Source organism: Haliotis asinina, chromosome 1, assembly GCF_037392515.1.
Source record: "Haliotis asinina isolate JCU_RB_2024 chromosome 1, JCU_Hal_asi_v2, whole genome shotgun sequence".
NCBI lineage: Eukaryota > Metazoa > Mollusca > Gastropoda > Lepetellida > Haliotidae > Haliotis > Haliotis asinina.
The window spans coordinates 41,027,889-41,049,874 of NC_090280.1; the positions used below are offsets into that span (position 1 = coordinate 41,027,889).

General features: G+C 37.9%; 1 protein-coding gene across 1 annotated transcript in view; it reads right to left on the reverse strand.

Annotated features, from left to right (window-relative positions):
• Positions 1–1,516: 1,516 nt before the first annotated feature.
• The window catches only part of LOC137278882 (uncharacterized), a 31,571-nt gene continuing 11,101 nt past the window's right edge, over positions 1,517–21,986 (reverse strand). The window contains exon 2 of the mRNA XM_067811385.1: positions 1,517–3,151. Within this exon, the coding sequence (XP_067667486.1) occupies positions 1,875–3,098 (1,224 nt within the window). The 5' untranslated portion in view covers positions 3,099–3,151 and the 3' untranslated portion in view covers positions 1,517–1,874. The remainder of the gene's footprint in view (positions 3,152–21,986) is intronic.

Sequence of the window (21,986 nt, forward strand, 5' to 3'; positions counted from 1 at the left end):
GCAGCTTGACACCTAAGAGTTTCTAAGACTTCAGTTCTGTCCCACAAATAACATGATATATGGAGAATGTTGAAGATACCCACGTTATATAAATTCGCAAATAAAATGTCTAAGATACGGGTTTAGTATCATCCATATGCCAGAACATCGGGTTCCGAAAATATCCTATAACATGCTTATTCATCTAAATAAGGTTACATGGGTTTCGCATGTAAGGACACTACTATTTTCGCATGGTTATGGGTTTGTTTGGCTTAATCAATCTGTTGGCGATCTATACCTATTCCTAAATAATTTTCGTAAAGTAGCAATAAATATTTTCTACCAAGGATGGCAATCTAACTTAGAAAACAGTTCACGTTATGATCTGTACAAAACGTTTAAATCTTTATTAGAGCCAGAAAAATATGTATGTGTTTTAACAAATAGTATCCTAAGAAATCTATATATCAAATATAGACTTGGCTTGTCAAAACTAATGATTAATTATGGACGGAACATATCACCTGAAAGGAAGCAAAGGAGTTGTCCATTATGTAACTCTGCTATAGAAGACGAAATACATTTTACTTTTCAATGTCCTTATTATGCTCTCTTTGTAAACCATGGAATGGACCTAAGAAATAACTTGTTAAATGGATTGTCACATTTACCCCACTAAGGTCTCCGGATTACCACCAATTGTTAAACGAATGTTATATGTTTTTGTGACTTCCACTCAGTCTACAAACTTCGAACATTGTACTTGTGTAAACCTGTACATGGGCCGATGGCCTTTGATACAATAAAACTCACTTGACTTGGCTTGACTTGACTTGAAACTATATGAAATGGACAACTGAATATCACTGATGACACCCGGTGTTCACATAAATGTTAAGCATGCTCTGTCCTACAGGTAGCACTGTGGACACCACACAGGAGCAACGGTGCCACATGACATTGTTTGTTGCATAGGGCCTCTAACAGTCCTACCTGGTTGTAATACCACCCTGGATATTTAAGAAGAAACTGCCTGGTTATAGTCACAGGACTTTATCCCACCGCGTACCCATTTTCTACAGGTTGAAGAGAGGCAATGTTGAACAAACTCACTTGCTTCAGGTGAGAAAACATGCGTTTTTTTGTGGGACAGAACAGAACTGAAGTCTTAGAAACATTAATTCGTTGTCCATTTAAGTACCATCTCTCTTTAAAAGTCAAAGGGCCTCCCTTTCTGAAAACAATAATTTCCGTCTTATCTAAATTTACAGATAATTTCCATTCTTTAGTGTATTTATCTAATACATTCAACTGATTTTGTAGGCCAATAACTGTATCAGAAAGTAAAATAACATCATCAGCAACAAGGAGCATAAGGATTTCTAGGATGTCGGGATACATCTGTACACCATGCTTACCGTTGCTTGAAATTTCATGATATAATTCGCTAGTGAAAAACGAGAATAGAAGACGACTCAATATGCATTCCTGACGTACGTCGGACGGTCAATCGAAAAAGTCAGTAATGCCAAAGTCACAACGTACACATGATTTAATATTTGAATAAATTGATTTTAATACATTAAACATTTTTCTTGTAGCCCAGCCATTTTCAAACAATACCATAATTTATAACGATCAACTGTATCAAAGGCTTTTTCAAAATCAATAAAAGCAACATATAATTTGTGTTTACGACGTGATAAACATTTTTGGACTACTGCATATACCGTAAAAATGTGATCTACGGTTGAATATTTATTTCTAAAACCTGCTTGAACTTATACTTTCCAAAACCAAGTTCCCCTTCGTACTCAATCTGTTCATTTCATTCTTATTATTCTTGTTTTCATGTTGAGGAAACTTCAGGTCTTCTCTTACTTCCTGCATCATTATTCTTTTCTGATCACGAGATATATGTGTCTCAAATCATCCTTGAATATTTCAGGGTTCATCCTTGCCATGCGTTTCTCCACGTCGACGTACAGCCCATCAACTACTTGCTCCTTCTCCTCCAGTGATCGGGACTCCGAGAGACCATTCACGAAGGTACTGTTGCTCCAGTTCCTGTGAGCAGATGTGTACATCCTGGCAAACTTCTCCCTATCATCGATTCCTTCTTTGTCTTTCTTCTCTCTCCAGTTGTTGTAAAATACATCAGGGATCACTGCAGTTTCAGCTGACAAGAGAGTCAATCCTGACTTGGAAACGGGTGACGTTTTGTCATCAAATGGTTTTCTGAGCTGCTCCATGTTACGAAGACAAAAGGTCAAATTTGTATTCACAAACTCTTCTTTTGTGATTTTAACCGTTACACAGTATTCTTTCCATACCTCATTCAGGAGACCTACAAACGATTGCACACTGTGTCTGTTTTCTCCAGTGTTTCTGTCATCAAACTCAGCACACACACATACGACAAGTAAGCCTCCACGTTTCAGTTCTCCACTTCTTCTTAGTACAAATGTCTCCCAGTCCAACTCAGCTTGCTTGTGTAGGGCAGTCGTCTCCTCAGCACTACTCTGGGCATCTTTGTAAAGCGAGTGTTTGAAGGTGGTTGGCGTCCTTGACAGCCATTGGGCAGCCGTTATCGACATCATGAAATGGATTGAGTTTGATGGTACACACTGCTTGTAGAAGTTTGTCCCTGAGGCAAGAACATAGACATTGTCCATTTCTAGGAGGTAGGACGGTGGATCAGGGATGATTCCTGACATGCGTTTGAAGAGGGAATTGAAATCATTCATTTCCAGATCTTCATAGATTACCTGGAACTGGGTATCGGGACCATGATGATCTTTCAATGTTGCCAACAACTCACGGAAAATGGCCATGGCAGTGTAACCATCAGCTGCACCATAGTCGGCAATGTTGAACGCGGAGTCTTTGTCTGTGAAAGGAATGGTTTTGGCCAAGCTGAGAATCCTTTCTCGAACTGGTTCAAAGTATCCAACATTTTGTTTTCCAAGTGTTGATCCATAATTTCCGTCTCCTGTTTTTCCATATGGGCGATATATCCCTGGAATATTTGCAAAGTGCCTCACGGGGACAGATGTTATTGTCTTGCCAATTTGTAGATGTCTTCTGATTCCCGAACAGAGTATCCGAAAGGCCATAATTGATGTAGTGGTTTTCTCGTTGTAAGCGGCTCTGCTGGGGGACGTTTTGTCTGAAGAAAAGACAAGTCTTATATTATTTATATCGTTCCGACAAATCTTAAAAAGAAATAAATAACAAATCAATTATGCTTAGCAGGAAGATTTCTGTATGAAAATATGTTTTCGGGCATGTATTTTGATCACCCTCCTTCTTCATAATATTCAGCTATCACATGCATAATAATTTTTGCCAAAAACTTTGAACAACACATGCATTTGCACCATAATCTCAGGATTGATAGCTTGTATCAAATTTCTGTCTACTCCAATAAATGTGTGTAAGGCAGTTCCCTAATCCTATATACAATGCGCTGTCTAAATCTCTTCAAGATAGTGGTAACCTCCTTCACGCACTTGAATGAGTGAGTGAGTTAATATTCATCGTCACATTGACAATATTGCATCCATTGAACAGGTAATAATGACACTGTGGATCAAGAATATTAGAAACAAACACCCCTTTGACGAAGAACGGTAAAACCACGAGTATATATCACACATATCCATTTAAGACAAGCAGTTAAATTAAAAGTTTACAGTTTAACTACAGAGGACAATACACTATAAAAATGGGCTCTAGATTTTCAACAACTGAAGGTAGGTCACAATACTAGGGACCATTGTGACTTTTGCTACCTGCATGGACCCTAGCTCGAGTTACACCATCCCCTCAGCCATTGGCTTTTATGCTTTTAGCCATACATTAAAATGACAAAAATACTACGACTAAAAACTTGGAAAAATTAAATTAATATAAAATGTTTTGGGACTTACGTACCCTCTAAGGAGGGCAATAATTTTACAGTACTTCCAATTATAAAATATGTATCTATTTACAAATAAGTTAACAGATCTGTTTCTTTGAAACTGCAATAATTAAATGAGAACCGGTTCTTCATGGTTCGTGATTTGAAATTGTTGTCCCTTGTGATGGAATACACAACACTGTCAAGCAAGATAGGCTTGACCGTGATTCTTTCATCACAAGGGATACGAAACGGAGGATCTTCATCTTGAGTATAACTTTATTATATTCGTACGTGTATTTTGTGATGCCAATGCGACGTCGTGGGATGAGTGGGTGAGCGACTTATTATTTAATGTCACATCGGCAATATTGCAGCCATATCGTGACGAGAACATTTAATACTAAAATGGAAGATATGTATGTCATAAATACGCCTGTCGTCAAAGGACAGTAAAACAACTGGAATATCACAGTTACAATTTAAAACTAGTGTGGAAAGTTAAAATTAATATCACTATCTAGACAAAACAATATAAAAACAGGTTATAAATCTCTAACAACTGAAGGTAAATCACCATACTAGGGACAATGGGGACTTACAGTACCTTTGCTACCTGTATGGACCCTAGTTGGATTTACATCATCTTTTCAGCCGCTTGAGATTGTATGAAATGCTAGCCAAACTTAAAATATTATGAATACTACGATTACAAACCTGGTAAACTTGAATTTACATCAAATGTTTTTGGACTTACGTACCCTCTCAGGAGGACAATAATTTTACAGTGCTTCAACCCCCTTTGAGGGTAAAGCCACTAACAATTCTAGTTACTAATCTAAAGAACCAATCATTAAAATATATCTATCTACAGAAACGTATCGCTCAAAATTCAACCATGAAATCGATTTCCTTAAAAAAAAAACAATGATTAAATGACAACTAACAGTGGTAAAAAGGTCCTTGATAGTTTGACATTGAAATATTTATCCCTTATGATGGACAAGTCAACACAGTCAAGCAGGATATGCTTGACCGTGGTTCTCTCATCACAAGGGATGCAAAACGGAGGATCTTCACCTTTCAAGTATGCATGTGTATACCTCGTATGACCAATACGACATCGTCGTAGTATGACCTTTTCAAATCTGGACTGACAACCCAAGTGGGTATACCCAATGTAAGGTTTTATCTCATGTAATTTATTGATACCCACTTGGATGTCCCACGTCTTTTGCATCAGATCACGGATATAAGCTCTAATGGTGACTTTATAATCACTGTAAGGAATAAGAAGTGGTGTCACAGTTATGTTGAATGCTGCTTTAGCAGCAAGGTCAGCCAATGTGTTACCAGAGATTCCTACATGGCTGGGTAACCAACAGAAGACGATGTCGTATTTGCCAGTAGCAAGATTATTATACAATTCCATAATTTCTATTAAAAGTGGATGTTTGCAAGAAATATTTGTAATAGCCTGAAGGCAAGAAAGAGAGTCTGAATAGATTATATATTGTTTACGTTTAGGGTGTCTTTCAATATACTGAAGAGCTGTTAGTGTGGCGTTTGCTTCAGCTGTAAAAATAGAACTGTTATCTGGTAGTCTAGAAGATATTGTTCTCGATCCAATGACAGTGGCACAGGCCACTACGCCACCGTCCTTGGAACCATCTGTAAATAAGGATTTGTAATTGCTATATTTATGTTTTAGTTGATTATATTCTTGTTTGCATTGTAATTCATTAGCTTCTGATTTTTTAAATATGGTCAATGTTAGGTCCACTTGGGGTCTGACCAACTGCCTAGGAGGAGAAGAAAGAGGACGGGAGGGAGCTATGTTTTACAGCCCAATGTCGGCCGAAGAAAGAAAGGATTTAATTCTATGTCCTAGAGGCGGGACAAGAGAAGATATTGTTCTGGATCCAATGACAGTGGCACAAGCCACTGTGCCACCGTCCTTGGAACCATCTGTAAATAAGAGTTTGTAATTGCTATATTTAGTTTTTAATTGATTATATTCTTGTTTGTATTGTAATTCATTACTTTCTGATTTTTTAAATTAAGTTAATGTTAGGTCAACGTGTGGCCTAACCAACTGCCAACGAGGAGAAGAAAGAAGACGGGAGGGAGCTATGTTTTCCAGCTGAATGCCGGCCGAAGAAAGAAAGGGGTTAATTCTGTGCCCTAGAGGTGGAAGAAGAGAAGACTTCTTGTCGTGCAAATCCTTATAAAGTGGATTAAACACACAGTTATATGCAGGGTTAGATTCATTAGAATATAATTTAGTAATGTATTGTAAGGATAATTTAATACGACTTTGTGTAAGAAATGGTTCATCGGTCTCAACGTAGAGACTGTCAATAGGTGAAGTTCGGAAAGACCCAAGACCTTGGTGATGGACAGAATCAAGAAGTTTAAGGTTGCTTTTGCAGGCTCCACCAATGACGATGGAGCCATAATCATTTAACTGTTGATCCTTATACTAAAAAGTGTGACAGACAAGGTACTGAATTCCTGATTGTAATGATCAGACAGGTTAGATCCCACGCGGACTTGAAATTGTCTATTATTTAAAAGATTGGCTATGAATTCAGGCAAACGACCTCGCAAACTGTAATCATGTAAATCCCTCAAAATGCCATATTTCCAGGTTGTGTCATAAGCTTTTTCGAGATAAAAATGATAGACACAGCATGTTGTTTATTAATTCGTGCCTTTTTAACAATGATTCTATTCGCACTAGGTGATTGACTTTACTTCTATTTTTACGGAAACCACACTGTATATATTATGAGGTGATTAGTTTCCAAGTACTAAACAAGTTGATTATTTATCATGCGTTCCATGGTCTTGCAAACACAGCTAGTTTGTGAAACTGGTCGATAATTTGACGGATCGGTATGATCACGTCCAGGTTTAGGTACATCGTATTGGTACTACTATGGCGTCACACCATGAGGGAGGAAAGTTACCCGATGTCCAAATATCATCAAATATAGTCAACACTATTGTATGAAGACAGGATTCTGGTAAGTGCTTCAGGAGTTGATGATGTATGTTATTAGCTCCTGTAGCTGTGTCATGAGCTTGATCAAGAGCAGTATGGAGTTAATGAATAGAAAATGTTTCATTATAATCTTCCCCATTATCTGAATTGAAATTAATAGTTTTCTCTTCTTCTTGTTTTTGATACTGCTGGAATTTAGGTACATAATTCGAAGAGGAAGAATGTTTAGCGAGGGTTTCACCCAGTTTATTTGCAATATCTGATTTTTCTGTAAGTAATTGATCTCCAGGTTTAAGATGATGGACAGTAGATTTAGTACCTTTACCATTTTTTTTCTGGAACATGTTCCATACCCTAGACATGGGTGTCCGAGATTCAATTTTGGATACATGATTTTGCCAAGATTGGCGTTTGTTCTGTTCAAAAGTACGCCGTGCTTTCGCATTTAAACTTTTAAATTTATTTAAATTATGCACCCTAGTTTGGCGACGGAAATAATGTTCTGCTTTTTTCCTTGTCTTCCTAGCTTGTTTGCATTCATCTTTGAACCATGGTCTTCTTATGTGTGGAACTACAGAGGAATTTGGAATACACTCATCAGCTATGGAATTCAGTTCATCAGAAAAGCATCTAATAGCATCGGGAACGTCAATAAAACGTTCAGGTTTATGTTTTGCAGCACACAGTGTTTCATATAGAGCCCAATTAGCCTTTTTAGAATTCCGCCTTGATGATGGAGGAACATCAGATGAAGTTACAGATTTTAGTATAGAAGGAAAAAGGTCACTTCCACAGAAGTCGTCGTGGACTGACCATTTGAATTCATTTAGTAGTTCTGAATTTGTGAGTGACAAGTCGAGAGCAGAATAGGTCCCTGTACCAGGGCGTAAATATGTGCTGGAGCCATCATTATAAATACATAAATCATTGTCAGAACAAAAGTCCTCCAACAACTTACCTTTAGCGTTTGTAGTTTTACACTACCCCAAAGTGGGTTGTGCCCATTTAAATCTCCCGTTATAATACTGGGCTTTGGAAGCTGATCATATAGAGCTTGAAGATTGGTTTTGGCAAACATCGAAGACGGTGAAATATAAAGAGAGTATAGTGTAAACGCTACATGTAAAGTAATTCTCACTGTAACAGCCTGCATATTAGTAATAAGTGAAACAGGGCTTTGAATAACGTTTTGTCTGACTAGAATGGATGATCCGCCAGTTGCCCGGAGGAGAAAAACACTGAGATGCATTAAAATGACGAATGTCAAATGTATCTGTTTGTTTTAAATATGTCTCTTGGAGATATATCGCTGAAGGTGTAAAATGTTGGACTAATAGCTGTAATTCATGTAAATTAGTCCTCAATCCTCTGCAGTTCCACTGTACAATATTATTGAAATAAACTATCCTTTGGGTGGATAGTTTTGGGGATCTACCCCGCACTCTTTTGGGGGGCGCCAAGCCATGTGCCCTAGAATGGACGTTTTCAGAAACGTCCATGTCTTCAAGAGACCCATATTTATTGAACAATTGTATTTTATTTTGTGACCATGTAGGAGCTCTGCCACTTTGTTGTTTTGAAGCATCAGGCTTTGGCTTAGGTTTACTTTTCATAGTTTGCTGGCTATCAGCTGTCGATTGAGACTTTGAGAGTGACTGAGATGATGATGATTTGTGATCAGAAAAAGACTTTGATGTACTAGGAAGTGATTCCTCAGTCTGAGATGGTATAGCAGGGTACAGAAGCTGTGGAGAATCGCAATTTACCCAAGTCAAGGTAGTTTGGCAGCTTGTGGGTGATACTGTTATTTTAGAGCTCGACTCCAATGATGTTTTTGCTTCTGTAGCATAACTTTCTGAAATTTCAGATCTCTTTACCAGTTTTTGGCCTCCGAAAAAGAGATATTTTGAGCAAATTTTATTTTTGTTTGTTCTGTTTAGAAAATGAAGAATGGTCGCCTGAGCAATTGGTGCATTTTTTTAAATCACTGTCACAATCTTCTCTTGTGTCTGTCTTCTCACCACAGTGAGCACACACAACAAACAATGTGCAAGTATTTACACCGTGTCCATATTTCTGGCATTTAAAACACTTGAGCGGCCGCGGGTTGGCGATGTATGTATCAACCTGAATGTTACAGTAGCCTGCCTTCACTGATTTGGGTGCATTTGGAGAGGAAAAAGTAAACAGATACGTATTGGTTTTGATGGTTTCGTTCTTTCTCCGAGTTGAAAATCGCTTGACGTAGAGTACACCTTGATCCTTCATTTCAGATCCTATATCAAGGTCCGACATATCATCAAACAATCGATCTCGATCTCCAACGATACCTTTGCTTGTGTTCAAGGTTTTGTGAGCAGACACCGTGACTGGAATGCCCACAAAGATTTGATGTTCATCAGGTTGATTGATTGTTGTTTTTTACTACATTTAACTAACATCACACCCGAACGTAAGCGTCTAATGTTTTTCACATCTCCAGCAATACCTTGAATACCTTTTGAGACAGCAACGGGGTTGTCAGGAGTCTCAATCACAACGAAACGTGGCCAATACTCAATCAATGCAGACGGTCTGTGGTCAGTATCATCAGGCTCAGTTTCAAGTAAATGTTGTTTGTTTGTTTTTGGTTTTTTTTGTTTTTTTTTTTGGGGGGGGTGGAATTTCATAAGCCATGGTTAGTGTAATTTGGTTCATCATCCGAACTCCCCACCCACAAGTATCACAAGGACAATGCTAAAATAATGCTAAACAATGCTAAAAAAAGATTAATAATTCCACCAGATTGGCCCATGAGCCACTACCTTCTGGACTAGGCAAAAACATGAATTTGTAAAATTGAAATTCAGAAAGTAAAAAAATCGGCCAAGACGTAATAATATCAGATCACGTATATAAAATATATCTAATTAGGAGCTAAACATACTGTTTTGGTTGTAATAGAAATTACAATAGGTCAATAGCTACGCGTTCCAACACAGTATGTTTATCCCCATTTTACCACGACCGATCTTAAGATTTTAGAAGTGAGTGAGTGAGTGAATGAATGAATGAGTTAATATTTAACGTCACATCGGCAATATTTCAGCCATATCGTGACGAGAACATTCAACAGTGAAAAGGGCCATATGTACATTATAAAACATGTCAACCAAGGACAGTAAAACACCTAGAATATCACAATTAGCATTAAAACTAGTGTGCAAAGTTAAAACTGATGATATTGTATGAACAATACAGTATAAAAACAAGCTATAGATCGCCAACAACAGAAGGTAGATGAACACACTAGGGACCATGGGGACTTACGGTATCTTAGCCACCTACATGGATTTACACCATCCCTTCAGCCGTTGGCGATTGTAAGAAAGCTTAGCCAAAATTAAAATAACACAAATACTGCGCTTGAAACTCCTGGCAAGAATAAATTTACTTTGAAACTTTTGGGACTTACGTACCCTCTCAGAAGGACAATAATTTTACAATGCTTCAACCCCCTTTGAGGGTAAAGCCACTAATAATCAATGTTCCTAATCTATACTACCAATCACTATCTACAGAACATATCAATTACGACTCAACAAGGAAATCAATTTCCTTTAAACATCCAATAATTAAATGCATATTTACTGTGTTAAGAAGATCCGAAAGTGTTTTTACCTTATTCATACCTTATGATGGAGAATTCAACACAGTCAAGCAGGATATGCTTGACCGTGGTTCTCTCATCACAAGGGATGCAAAACGGAGGATCTTCACCTTTCAACAGGTATGCATGTGTACATCTTGTATGACAAATACGACATCGTCGTAGTATGACCTCTTCAAATCTGGACTGACAACCCAAGTGGGTATAACCAATGTAAGGTTTTATCTCATGTAATTTATTGATACCCACTTGGGTGTCCCACTTCTTTTTGGCCAGCAGCAAGATTATCATACAATTCAATAATTTCTGTTAAAAGTGGATGTTTGCAAGAAATATTTGTAATAGCCTGGAGGCAAGAAAGAGAGTGTGAATAGATTATATATTGTTTACGTTTAGGATGTCTTTGAATATATTTAAGAGCCGTTAGTGTGGCGTTTGCTTCAGCTGTAAAATTAGAACTGTTATCTGGTAGTCTAGAAGATATCGTTCTAGATCCAAAGAGTGGCACAAGCCACTGCACCACCGTCCTTGGAACCATCTGTGATTAAGGGTTTGTAATTTCTATATTTGCTTTTTAATTGATTATATTCTTGTTTGTATTGTAATTAATTGCTTTCTGATTTTTTAAAATGAAGTTAATGTTGGGTCGACTTGTGGCCTAACCAACTGCCAAGGAGGAGAAGAAAGAAGACGGGAGGGAACTATGTTTTCCAGCTCAATGCCGGCCGAAGAAAGAAAGGGTTTAATTCTACCCCTAAAGGCGGAACGAGAGAAGACGTCTTGTCGTGCAAATCCTCATAAAGTGGATTGAACAAACAGTTATATGCAGGGTTAGATTCTTTACAGTATACGTTAGTAATGTACTGTGCGGATAATTTTACATCTCGTTGTATAAGAGATTGTATGGACCTCAGCGAAAAGACTGTCAATAGGGGAAAATCGGAAAGACCCAAGACAAAGTCTTAGACCTTGGCGGTGGACAGAATCTAATATTTTATGGTTGCTTTTGCAGGCTCCCCAATATACGATGGAACCATAATCAAGTTTTGAACGGACCAATGACCGATATAGGTGTAGGAGGGTAGCTTGATCCCCTCCCCACTTTGAATTGGAAACAACTTTCAAGAGATCGAGTGCTTTCAGGCATTTGGCTTTAAGGGATTTAATATGCGGCGAAAAGGGTAAATAGGAGTCGAAAACTCCCAAGAACTTGGCCTCCTTTACATCTTTCATGGGAGTGCCACTTAAATATAATTCAGGGTCTTTATGCGGTTTATATTTTCTACAAAAGTGTAGACAAGTAGTTTTCGACTTGAAAACTTGAGAATTTGAAGCCATTTTCAAGACACCATTTATTTATTTTATTTAAACATAACTGCATTTACCGTTCGATGGTATGCATATTTGTACCACAAAAGGGAATATTAAAATCACCCACAAAAAGTAATCCATCAATTGAATCATTTAAAACCTTGGATAAAGTATTGATCATAATGCTAAATAAGGTCACCGACAAAATACTGCCCTGGGGAACACCCTGACCCTGATTGTAATGATCAGACAGGGTTGCACCAACACGGACTTGAAATTGCCTGTCTTTTAAAAATTGTGAAATAAAAACGGCCTCTCAAACCAAAATCATGTAGATCCTTCAAAATGCCATGCTTCCAGATGGTATCACAAGCCGTTTCAAGATCAAAGAAAATTGATACAGGATATTGTTTATTGACTATAGCATTTTAACAAAGGATTCTGAACGTACCAAATGATCCATGATTCCTGAAACCACATTGAACATTTGTGATAAGGTTATTGGTTTCAAGATAACAAACTAATCTATTGTTCACCATGGTTTTGCAGACACAGCTAGTTAACGATGTTGGTCTATATTTCGATGGATCTGTATGATCCTTACCGTTATTTGAATCGAAATTAAGCTTTGTGTTTTCCTGTTGTTGTTGATATCTCTGAAACGCAGGGACATAATTCGCCGACGATGAATTCTTAGCAAGAGTTTTGCCAATTTTATTTGCAATTTCAGATGTGTCAGTAATTAAATTATCCCCATCTGTAAGAGTGAGTGAGTGAGTGAGTGAATATTTAACGTCACATCGGCAATATTTCAGCCATATCGTGACGAGAACATTTTGATATTGAAATGAAATATGTATACATTATAATCACCTGTCGTCAAAGGACAGTAAAACAACTAGAATATCACAGTTACAATTAAAACTAGTGTGGAGAGTTAAAACAAATACCACTATTTGGACAATACAATATAAAATACGGGCTGTAGATCGCCAACAACTGAAGGTAGATCACCATACTAGGGACCATGGGGACTTACATTACTTTTGCTACCTGCATGGACCCTAGCTGGATTTACACCATCCCCTCAGCCGTTGGTGATTGTAGGAAAATGTAGCCGAAATTTAAAATGACAAAAATACTACGTTTAAAAAATTAGTCAGTTTAGATTTCACTTTGAAAGTTTTGGGACTTACGTATCCTCTCAGGGGGACAATAATTTTACGCTACTTTAACCCCCTTTGAGGGCACAGCCACTAACGATCGCAGTTGACAATTCTTACCACCATGGTTAAAATATCAGCTTTCTATTTACAAAACATATTATTCAAAATTTATGTAATAATTCTATTTCCTTTAAAAATTCAATAATTAAATGATAATTAACATTAAAAAGATCCTTCATTGTTTTGACATTAAAATATTTATCCCTTGTGATGGCAAAATCAATACAGTCAAGCAAGATATGCTTGACCGTGATTCCCTCATCACAAGGGATACAAAACGGAATATCCTCACCTTTAAGTATATATTCCTGAGTGTATCTAGTATGGCCAATGCGACATCGTCGCATAACAACCTCCTCAAATCTGGACTGACAACCCAAGTAGGTGGAACCAATATAGGGTTTTATTTCATGTAATTTATTAATACCCACTTGGGTGTCCCACTGCTTCTGCATTAGATCACGGATATAAGATCTAATTGTAGCTTTATAGTCTGAGTATGGAATCAGAAGTGGTGTCACAGATTTATTGAGTGCTGCCTTAGCGGCAAGATCGGCCATTGTGTTGCCAGAAATGCCAACGTGGCTGGGTAACCAACAAAAGACGATGTCGCATTGGCCAGTAGCAAGAACATTATATAACTCAATAATTTCTGTTAAAAGTGGATGGTTACAAGATATGTTTTTAATAGCCTGAAGACAAGAAAGAGAGTCTGAAAAGATTATATACTGTTTATATTTAGGATGTCTTTGAATATATTTAAGAGCTGTTAGTATTGCGTTTGCTTCTGCTGTAAAAATAGAGCTATCATTAGGTATTCTAGAAGAGATTGTTCTGGATCCAATGACAGTGGCACAAGCTACTGCGCCACCATCCTTGGACCCATCTGTAAAGAAGGATTTGTATGTATTATATTTATGTTTTAATTGAATGAATTCTTGTTTATATTGTAGTTCATTAGTATCTGATTTTTTAAACATTGTCAGTGTTAGGTCAACTTGTGGCCTCACCATTTGCCAAGGGGGAGAAGAAAAAAGCCGGGAAGGAGAAATATTCTTCAGCTCAATGCCAGCAGCAGAAATGAATTGCTGGATTCTCATCCCAAGAGGTGGAACAAGTGAAGTTTTTTTATTATACAAATCCTCATAAAGAGGATTAAAAACGCAGTTATGAGCAGGATTGGATTCATTAGAATATAACTTTGTGATATATTATAAAGACAATTTGATACGGCGAAGTTTTAGAGATGGTTCATCGGCCTCAACGTAGAGACTGTCAATGGGAGATGTTCTGAAAGATCCAAGACATAGCCTCAGACCTTGGTGATGTACAGAATCTAATAGCTTTAGGTTGCTGTTGCAGGCTCCACCATACACAATGGAACCGTAATCAAGTTTCGGTCGAACCAGAGATCTATATAAGTGAAGGAGGGTAGTTTGGTCCCCTCCCCACTTTGAATTAGAAACAACTTTTAACAAATCGAGTGCCTTCAGACATTTGGCTTTGAGGTACTTAATGTGGGGCAGAAAGGTTAGATGCGAGTCAAAGATGAGACCAAGAAATTTAGCCTCCTTCACAACTTTGATGGGTGTGCCATTTAATGATAATTCGGGGTCTTTATGGGGTTTGTATTTCCTACAACAATGTATACAATTGGTTTTAGTTTTCGACAATTTAAACCCGTTTTCCAGACACCATTTATGAATTTTGTTTAGACAAATTTGTAACTGTCTCTCAATAGTTCGCATATTTTTACCACGGCAAGAAATATTAAAATCATCCACAAATAATGATCCATCAATTGAATCACTTAAAACCTTTGAAAGACTATTTATTTTAATACTAAACAGCGTGACCGACAAAATACTACCTTGTGGGACACCCTGATCCTGATTATAATGAGCAGACAGGGTTGAACCCACTCGGACTTGAAACTGCCTGTCGGTTAAAAACTGTGATATAAAGAGAGGCAAACGACCTCGCAAACCAAAATCATGTAAATCCTTTAAAATGCCATGCTTCCACGTAGTATCGTATGCTTTCTCAAGATACAAAAATATAGATACAGCGTGTTGTTTGGTGATAATAGCATTTTTGACGAAGGATTCTAAACGTACCAAATGATCAATAGTACTTCAATTCTTCCGAAAACCACATTGAATATTTGTAATGAGGTTATTAGTTTCCAAATACCAAATTAATCTGTTATTTACCATTCGTTCCATGGTTTTACAGACGCAGCTGGTTAAAGATATCGGTCTGTAATTTGATGGGTCCGTGTGATCCCGGCCAGGTTTTGGTATTGACACTACAATGGCATTACGCCACGAAGGAGGAAAATTCCAGACGTCCATATTTTGTCAAATATATCTAAAAGTGTGACCAGACATGGTTCAGGCATGTGTTTCAATAGCTGGTAATGAACATTGTCATCACCTGCTGCAGTATCATGAGCTTGATCAAGAGCCGTGTGGAGCTCATGTAACGAAAACACTTCATTATAGTCTTCACCATTATTGGAATCGAAATTAACTTTTGTCTTTTCCTGGTGTTTCTGATACCTCTGAAACTCAGGAACATAATTTGCTGATGATGAGTTTTTGGCAAGAGTTTCGCCAATTTTATTTGCAATGTCTGCTTTGTTAGTTACTAATTTGTCACCATCTTTAAGATGGTGAACTGCAGATTTTGAACCTTTGCCTTTTATTCGCTGAACCATGTTCCACACCTTAGACATGGGTGTACGTGAATTAATTTTTGAAACATAGTTCCTCCACGATTGGCGCTTGTTTTGCTTATACGTACGTCGTGCCTTAGCACTAGTAATTTTAACGTTGTTGAAGTTATGAACAGTAGGATGTCTGCGAAAATATTTTTCTGCTTTCTTCCTACGTTTTCTTGCCTGTTTGCATTCGTCAGTAAACCATGGTTTACGAATATGAGGAGTTGCAGAGGACTTAGGCATGGTTTGATCAGCAATTTCATTCAGTTGTGTTGAGAACATCAAGATGGGATCTGGTACATTACTGCAGTGATCAGGTGTTAATTTTTCAACGCATAATTGCTCATATACAGGCCAATTTGCCTTAGTGAAATTCCACCGGGACGGAGGTGGATTGTCACCTGGTGTTATAGATTTCAGGAGCGTAGGGAAATGATCGCTTCCGCAAAGATCATCATGTACAGACCATTCAAATTCATTGACAATGTTCGACTCTGTGAGAGTTAGATCAAGTGCAGAATACGTTCCAGTGGCTGGATGCAAGTAAGTATTGGAATCATCATTAAAAACACATAAATTATTATCGGAAATAAAATCTTCAATAACTTTCCCTTTATTGTTTGTATTTGTACTACCCCATAGAGGGTTGTGCCCATTTAAGTCGCCCATAATGATGCAGGGCTTTGGGAGCTGGTCAAACTTTGAAGGTCAGTTTGACGAAGAACTGATGAAGGTGGTACATACAGTGAGCACAAAGTAAGAGCAATGTGCAAGGTCAGCCGGATAGCAACAGCTTGAAGATTAGTATTCAGCGGAACGGCACTGTGGATCATGTCCTGTCTGACAAGGATACTAGATCCTCCTGTAGCTTTGTCCCCATGGGGAGAAAATGAATGGTAGCAACTATATTGTCTTACGTTAAAAACATCAGTATGTTTCAGATACGTCTCCTGTAGACACATTGCTGAAGGTTTAAAGTCCTGTAACAATAGGAGAATCTCATTATAATTCTTCCTAAGTCCTCTGCAATTCCATTGTATTAGTGTACCCGTCATTTAGGATGTGTTATCGGTGACAGTTCACGACCCTTTTTCTTAGGAGAATGGCTCCGAGAGCGGGTTGTCAGAGGAGGTGACACCTCCATGTCATCTAAAAGATCAAATCTGTTTACAAGTGACACAGAGCCTCTTTGTCCTTTAGGAAGACGGTCACTTGTATTTTGCTTCTTAGAGTAATCTACATTTACATTCTTCTTTTTGATAACCGGTGTAGGTGCTGTTTGAGTTTCAGAGGATTGTGAAGTTTTTCGTGATGAAGAAACAGAAGGAAGATCCTGAATACTCATAGGTGTCTGAGCTGTCAGCCAAGTCAGGTCTGTTTGGCAGTCAACAGACTTAGTGGAAGGTCTCATCACCTCTGCATAGGTTGACTTACCTCTCAATGCAGTGCTACCAGATGGTGTAGCTGAAGTTACCAACTTCCTTGCTTCTGAAAAACTTATGTTCTTCTCAGTTTTAATACGTTGGACACTCATATCAAACTGCCATACCGGACATTCTTTAGAAGATGACATGTGAGATCCAGAACAATTTACACATTTGATTTCAGACGAACACGTGCTGCTGTCGTGATCTTTACCAGCACAGCGTGAACAAGAAGCATGATTCTTACAAGTGTTCTGCCCGTGGCCAAACTTTTGACAGTGAAAACATCTCAGTGGATTTGGAACATACATGTCAATTTTCATAGAGAAGCATCCTACTTTAATCGATTGAGGTAAACTGGGTACATCAAACGTAAGCAAGTAAGTATTTGTGGGTAGATATATTCCGTCCTTTTTAAAGCTGAATCTCTTAGCCTCGACCACTCCTTGCATACGCAGCTGACTAACAATGTCATCGGTTGACAGATCAGCAAGACTCTTATCTCTGTCTCGGATGATTCCTTTGCTAAAATTTAAAGATTTGTGAGCATAGCATTTTACAGAGATATTTGAAAATGATTTTGCTTCCAGAAGATTGGCCGCTTGCTCTCTCTTTAGACATTCTATGAGAACTGAACCAGATCGAGTTTTTGTAACATTCTTGACAGTCCCAGCAATTCCTTGTATTGCTTTCTCTAGCAGAAAGGGAGAACAAGATGTTAACTTTTTCTCACTTGATTCAGCGACAATGAATCGAGGCCATGTGTTACGTTCAGAGTAACAGAGTCTGGTAATGATATCATCCTCATCATCAGTATCATCAATGTGATAACGTTTTTGCTTTTTGGGGTTTTGGTTTGCCATGGTAATAGATTTGTGTTTCATCCTCCTGGCTCCCCACCCACCACGGAGTGTCAACAAGGACGATGCCTAATGCCTGTGGGCCTCCAACAGGCGGCACCAAGGATACCAAGAGGATATACTCAAGCAGTAGCATTAGAGATATGCACCACAAGATTGGCCCATGAGCCACCGCCCTCTGGGCATTAGACTCTAGGCAAAGTTCATGTAAACAAAATTATAGTTAAATAATATTACTTAAACCAAGGGCGCCAAGACCAAAATTTAAACAATTTCAAATCACAGTTTGTGCAAATTTCAACATAAACTCCATGCACAGGGCTTGGCATGACCAGCCGATTGGTTGAACCGGGCCCATTCAACCACCCGTCTAGGTGAAGTAAGGGTCGAAGGGGTGTGTTGAGCAAAGGGAACACGATTACAGGCCCCCAGTGCCCTCAACCCCCAGACTCCCGTCCTCCACCGACACAGGGCCGCAACCCACGGCAAACGGGTTGGTGGACCAAATATCCCCCCGGGTCCACTACGGGGGTGTCGGCGAGCTCTTGGCGTTACCCAGCACCCACCACGAGGAGGTGGCTCGCCACGGGTGCCCCCATCTTTAAGATGGTGAACAGCAGCTTTTGAACTTTTACCTTTAATTCTTTGAACCATGTTCCATACCTAGGACATTGGTGTACGTGAATTAATTTTGGACACATAGTTTCTCCGAGATTGTCGTTTATTTTGTTTGAAGGTACGACCTGCCTCTGCATTAAGTATCTTAAATTTATTTAAGTTGTGGACAGTTGGGTGATGGCGGCAATAGTTGTCTGCCTTTTTCTCGCTTTCCTGACTTATCTACAATCTGTATTAAACCATGGTTTCCGTACATGTGGAGTTGTAGAGGACTTTGGTATACACTCATGAGCAATTTCATTTGAAACGTTTGAAAAAACACTGAATAGGATCAGCTATGTCACTGAAATATTCGGGTCTTAGTTTAGATGTGCAAAGAGTTTTAAATAAGAACCAGCACTGAAAATATTTCCATCTCGTATATGGCAGCCAGATGGAGTAAGTTCTGATAATATAGTTGGAACATGGTCACTTCCACAGAGATCATTGTGGACTGACCAGTCAAATTCGTTAAACAGAGAAGGGTCTGCAAGGGACAGATCCAGAGAAGAGTAGGTACCGGTTGTAGGGTGCAGATAAGTGCTTGAATCATCATTGTATAAACATAACTCATTATTGGAGATAAAATCTTCCTGTATTTGACCTTTTGAGTTAGTGTTTATACCACCCCATAGCGGGTTATGGCCATTGAGGTCACCCATTGTGATACAACACAAGAAAAAAAATGGTGATTTACAAAAATGTACAAAATTTAAATGTCATATTTACAAACATTTACAACGATTGTAAAGGTGATATTTCAATTTTGCCATTTCTCAAGAATCCCCATGACTCTGTAAACTTACTGTGTTATTATTTCTTTTGTTCTGTTAGAGTTCCTACTGTTGATATTCATAATGGATCTTGCATGTGACATATTTATTCATGCAAAAAACTGAAGGAATAAGCCATATTTTGTATAGTCCATTTGTGTTTTATATCAATGCAACTGCGTCTGGTGCGTGAAAACATGAACGTTGATGTGTACGGCCAACATTGATCTATATACCAAATACTTGTGCCTGTTAAAACAGATGTCTTGCCTTTGTTCGAGATCATCATCCCAAGCTCATTCCAGTGATTTTATCACTCTACTCCGTGGGAACTATATGCATTCTCTAAATAACACCTGTCACTAGACCTTTTATGTTGATGCTCATTAACGGTGTTATGCAATTGGCGTATTCACGAAATCTCATAAACATGTCAATAGATAATTGGTTGTGATGTCAGTACATGTGGATTGGAGCAAATACCCAAATGAATTAATAACAATCATTGTGTAACAAGATTTATATAATCATTTACAAGAAGTATGTTACAGAATATTTAAATGGTGCGTGCCGGTCTATCATTTGTTTGTTCGGCGTACATAAATTTTTAATTTATCATTCATACATAAAACATAACTTACATAACTGTACACTATGCTTTGCATTTGGTAACTGCGTAAATATAAGAAATTCTTAAAGTGCTACACAATCATACATCATCAGTGTCAACAGTGCACGTGGTAGTTCACTTCATACACAACTGACTGAACAAGATGGGGAAAAACTTTTCCATACTCTGTCATAGTCTTCCTTTCTGCTTGAAGATGTTTTTTGTCTTAAGTCTATGGTTACTTCGGTGAGCATCCACAATTTTACCATCAAGGCACCAAAAATAATTATCTTACAATACCATTCTCATAAATGCTCTATATTGATACAATTAGTTTGTATGTGTGGAATGCACTTTACAAAGGTAAATAAACCAACGTTCTAATACAAGGTTATCATTTGACAAACCACGAGGTTAATTCTTCAATCATATTTAGTATCAAATCTAAGAGAAGAAGTGACGAAGAGGTAGGCAGATCTTAAGATGGACAGATTATTAAGATCAGATAATTCACTATTTCCGTATAAGATTGTCTTCAAGCTTTACCCATGTTTGTAATTCAAATTTATATACATATGTGACAACACATGCTGCATTTAAATTTTGTATTGTATGTTGTATGGTACCGGTATCGATATAAACTGTAAAGCTGTTCACAATCCCATTTCATTTTTTATCAATAAAAAACAAACACAATAATTAAACACAAAAAAATGAGATGTGTAATTCATTCCCTCTGCTGGTGATGGCTGTGTGGGATTAGTTAAACGACCAAACCCAGTTGAGCATGCCTTTTAATCCTCTTACTCTTAAAATAAACAACTTCAGTCCAAAGAGGATACCACTAGTGGGATTATTTGTCTGATTTGAGTTCGTGTTTTGATAACGCTTAGTCTTGACGAACAATAGTCTATTTCAACAACATGGTCAATTGGTAAAATTCATATTAAAGTGACATACCTTTATTTACATGTTTCATAAACCGTTGTGTACACGTGCATTGCCCATTGTATTTCTTGGTTGGAGAAGAAACAGAGAGGCAGAGTAACTCAAAGTAAGTTGATGACCTTTTGAGATCTAAATACATATATGAACACCCGATGGGAAAATGCAGTTGATCATTGCACACCAACATACGGACATGTTTGCTATCGTGAATTTGAGACTCTACATCTACAAAGCCGTTCAGAATGTCTGCGAGCGATATTTCTTCAGAGGGCACATTCAGCTCAGCTGAGTATATTGCAGATACCGCAAGTATATTATTTGTAAAATCAGTAGGGCAATCCTGATGACACCATCTGTTCCTTCAGCAGCATGGTTGTTGAGAAATCTTACACTCAAGACTACCATATCATTTTAGCAGGGAGCTCAATACACAGAGTCGTAGAGTATCCCTGCCATTCAGTAAGTGTTTAGTATATTGAATCACGATATGAGAACAACATCCCGACTATTTGGCTGATCAAAGGTTTATTACATGTCATAAATATCCTTCCTGGGACTTAATCAGGCTATGGGGGTGGAATATATTCCCCAGGTAACACCAGCTGTTTTTTGTGGTTGAGCTGAAGGATTACCCGTTGCATGTAATTTCACTTATAATGTATAATTAGTATAAGACTGATTTTGGACGTATTCTTACAGACGTAAAACGTTCTGTTTTATGTTTTAAGAGATAGGTTTTCATCAAAAACAACAATGACGGAGCAATACAGACTAATCCCAGTATTCATGCATATACGTATTTTGGGTTCCCATATCACACGTCATTTACTCACAAAACACATCCTTTTCAAAATCGCTAAGGCATTTCAAAATCACGTTTAACACAAATATATTTTAAAAACTAAATTGTTTG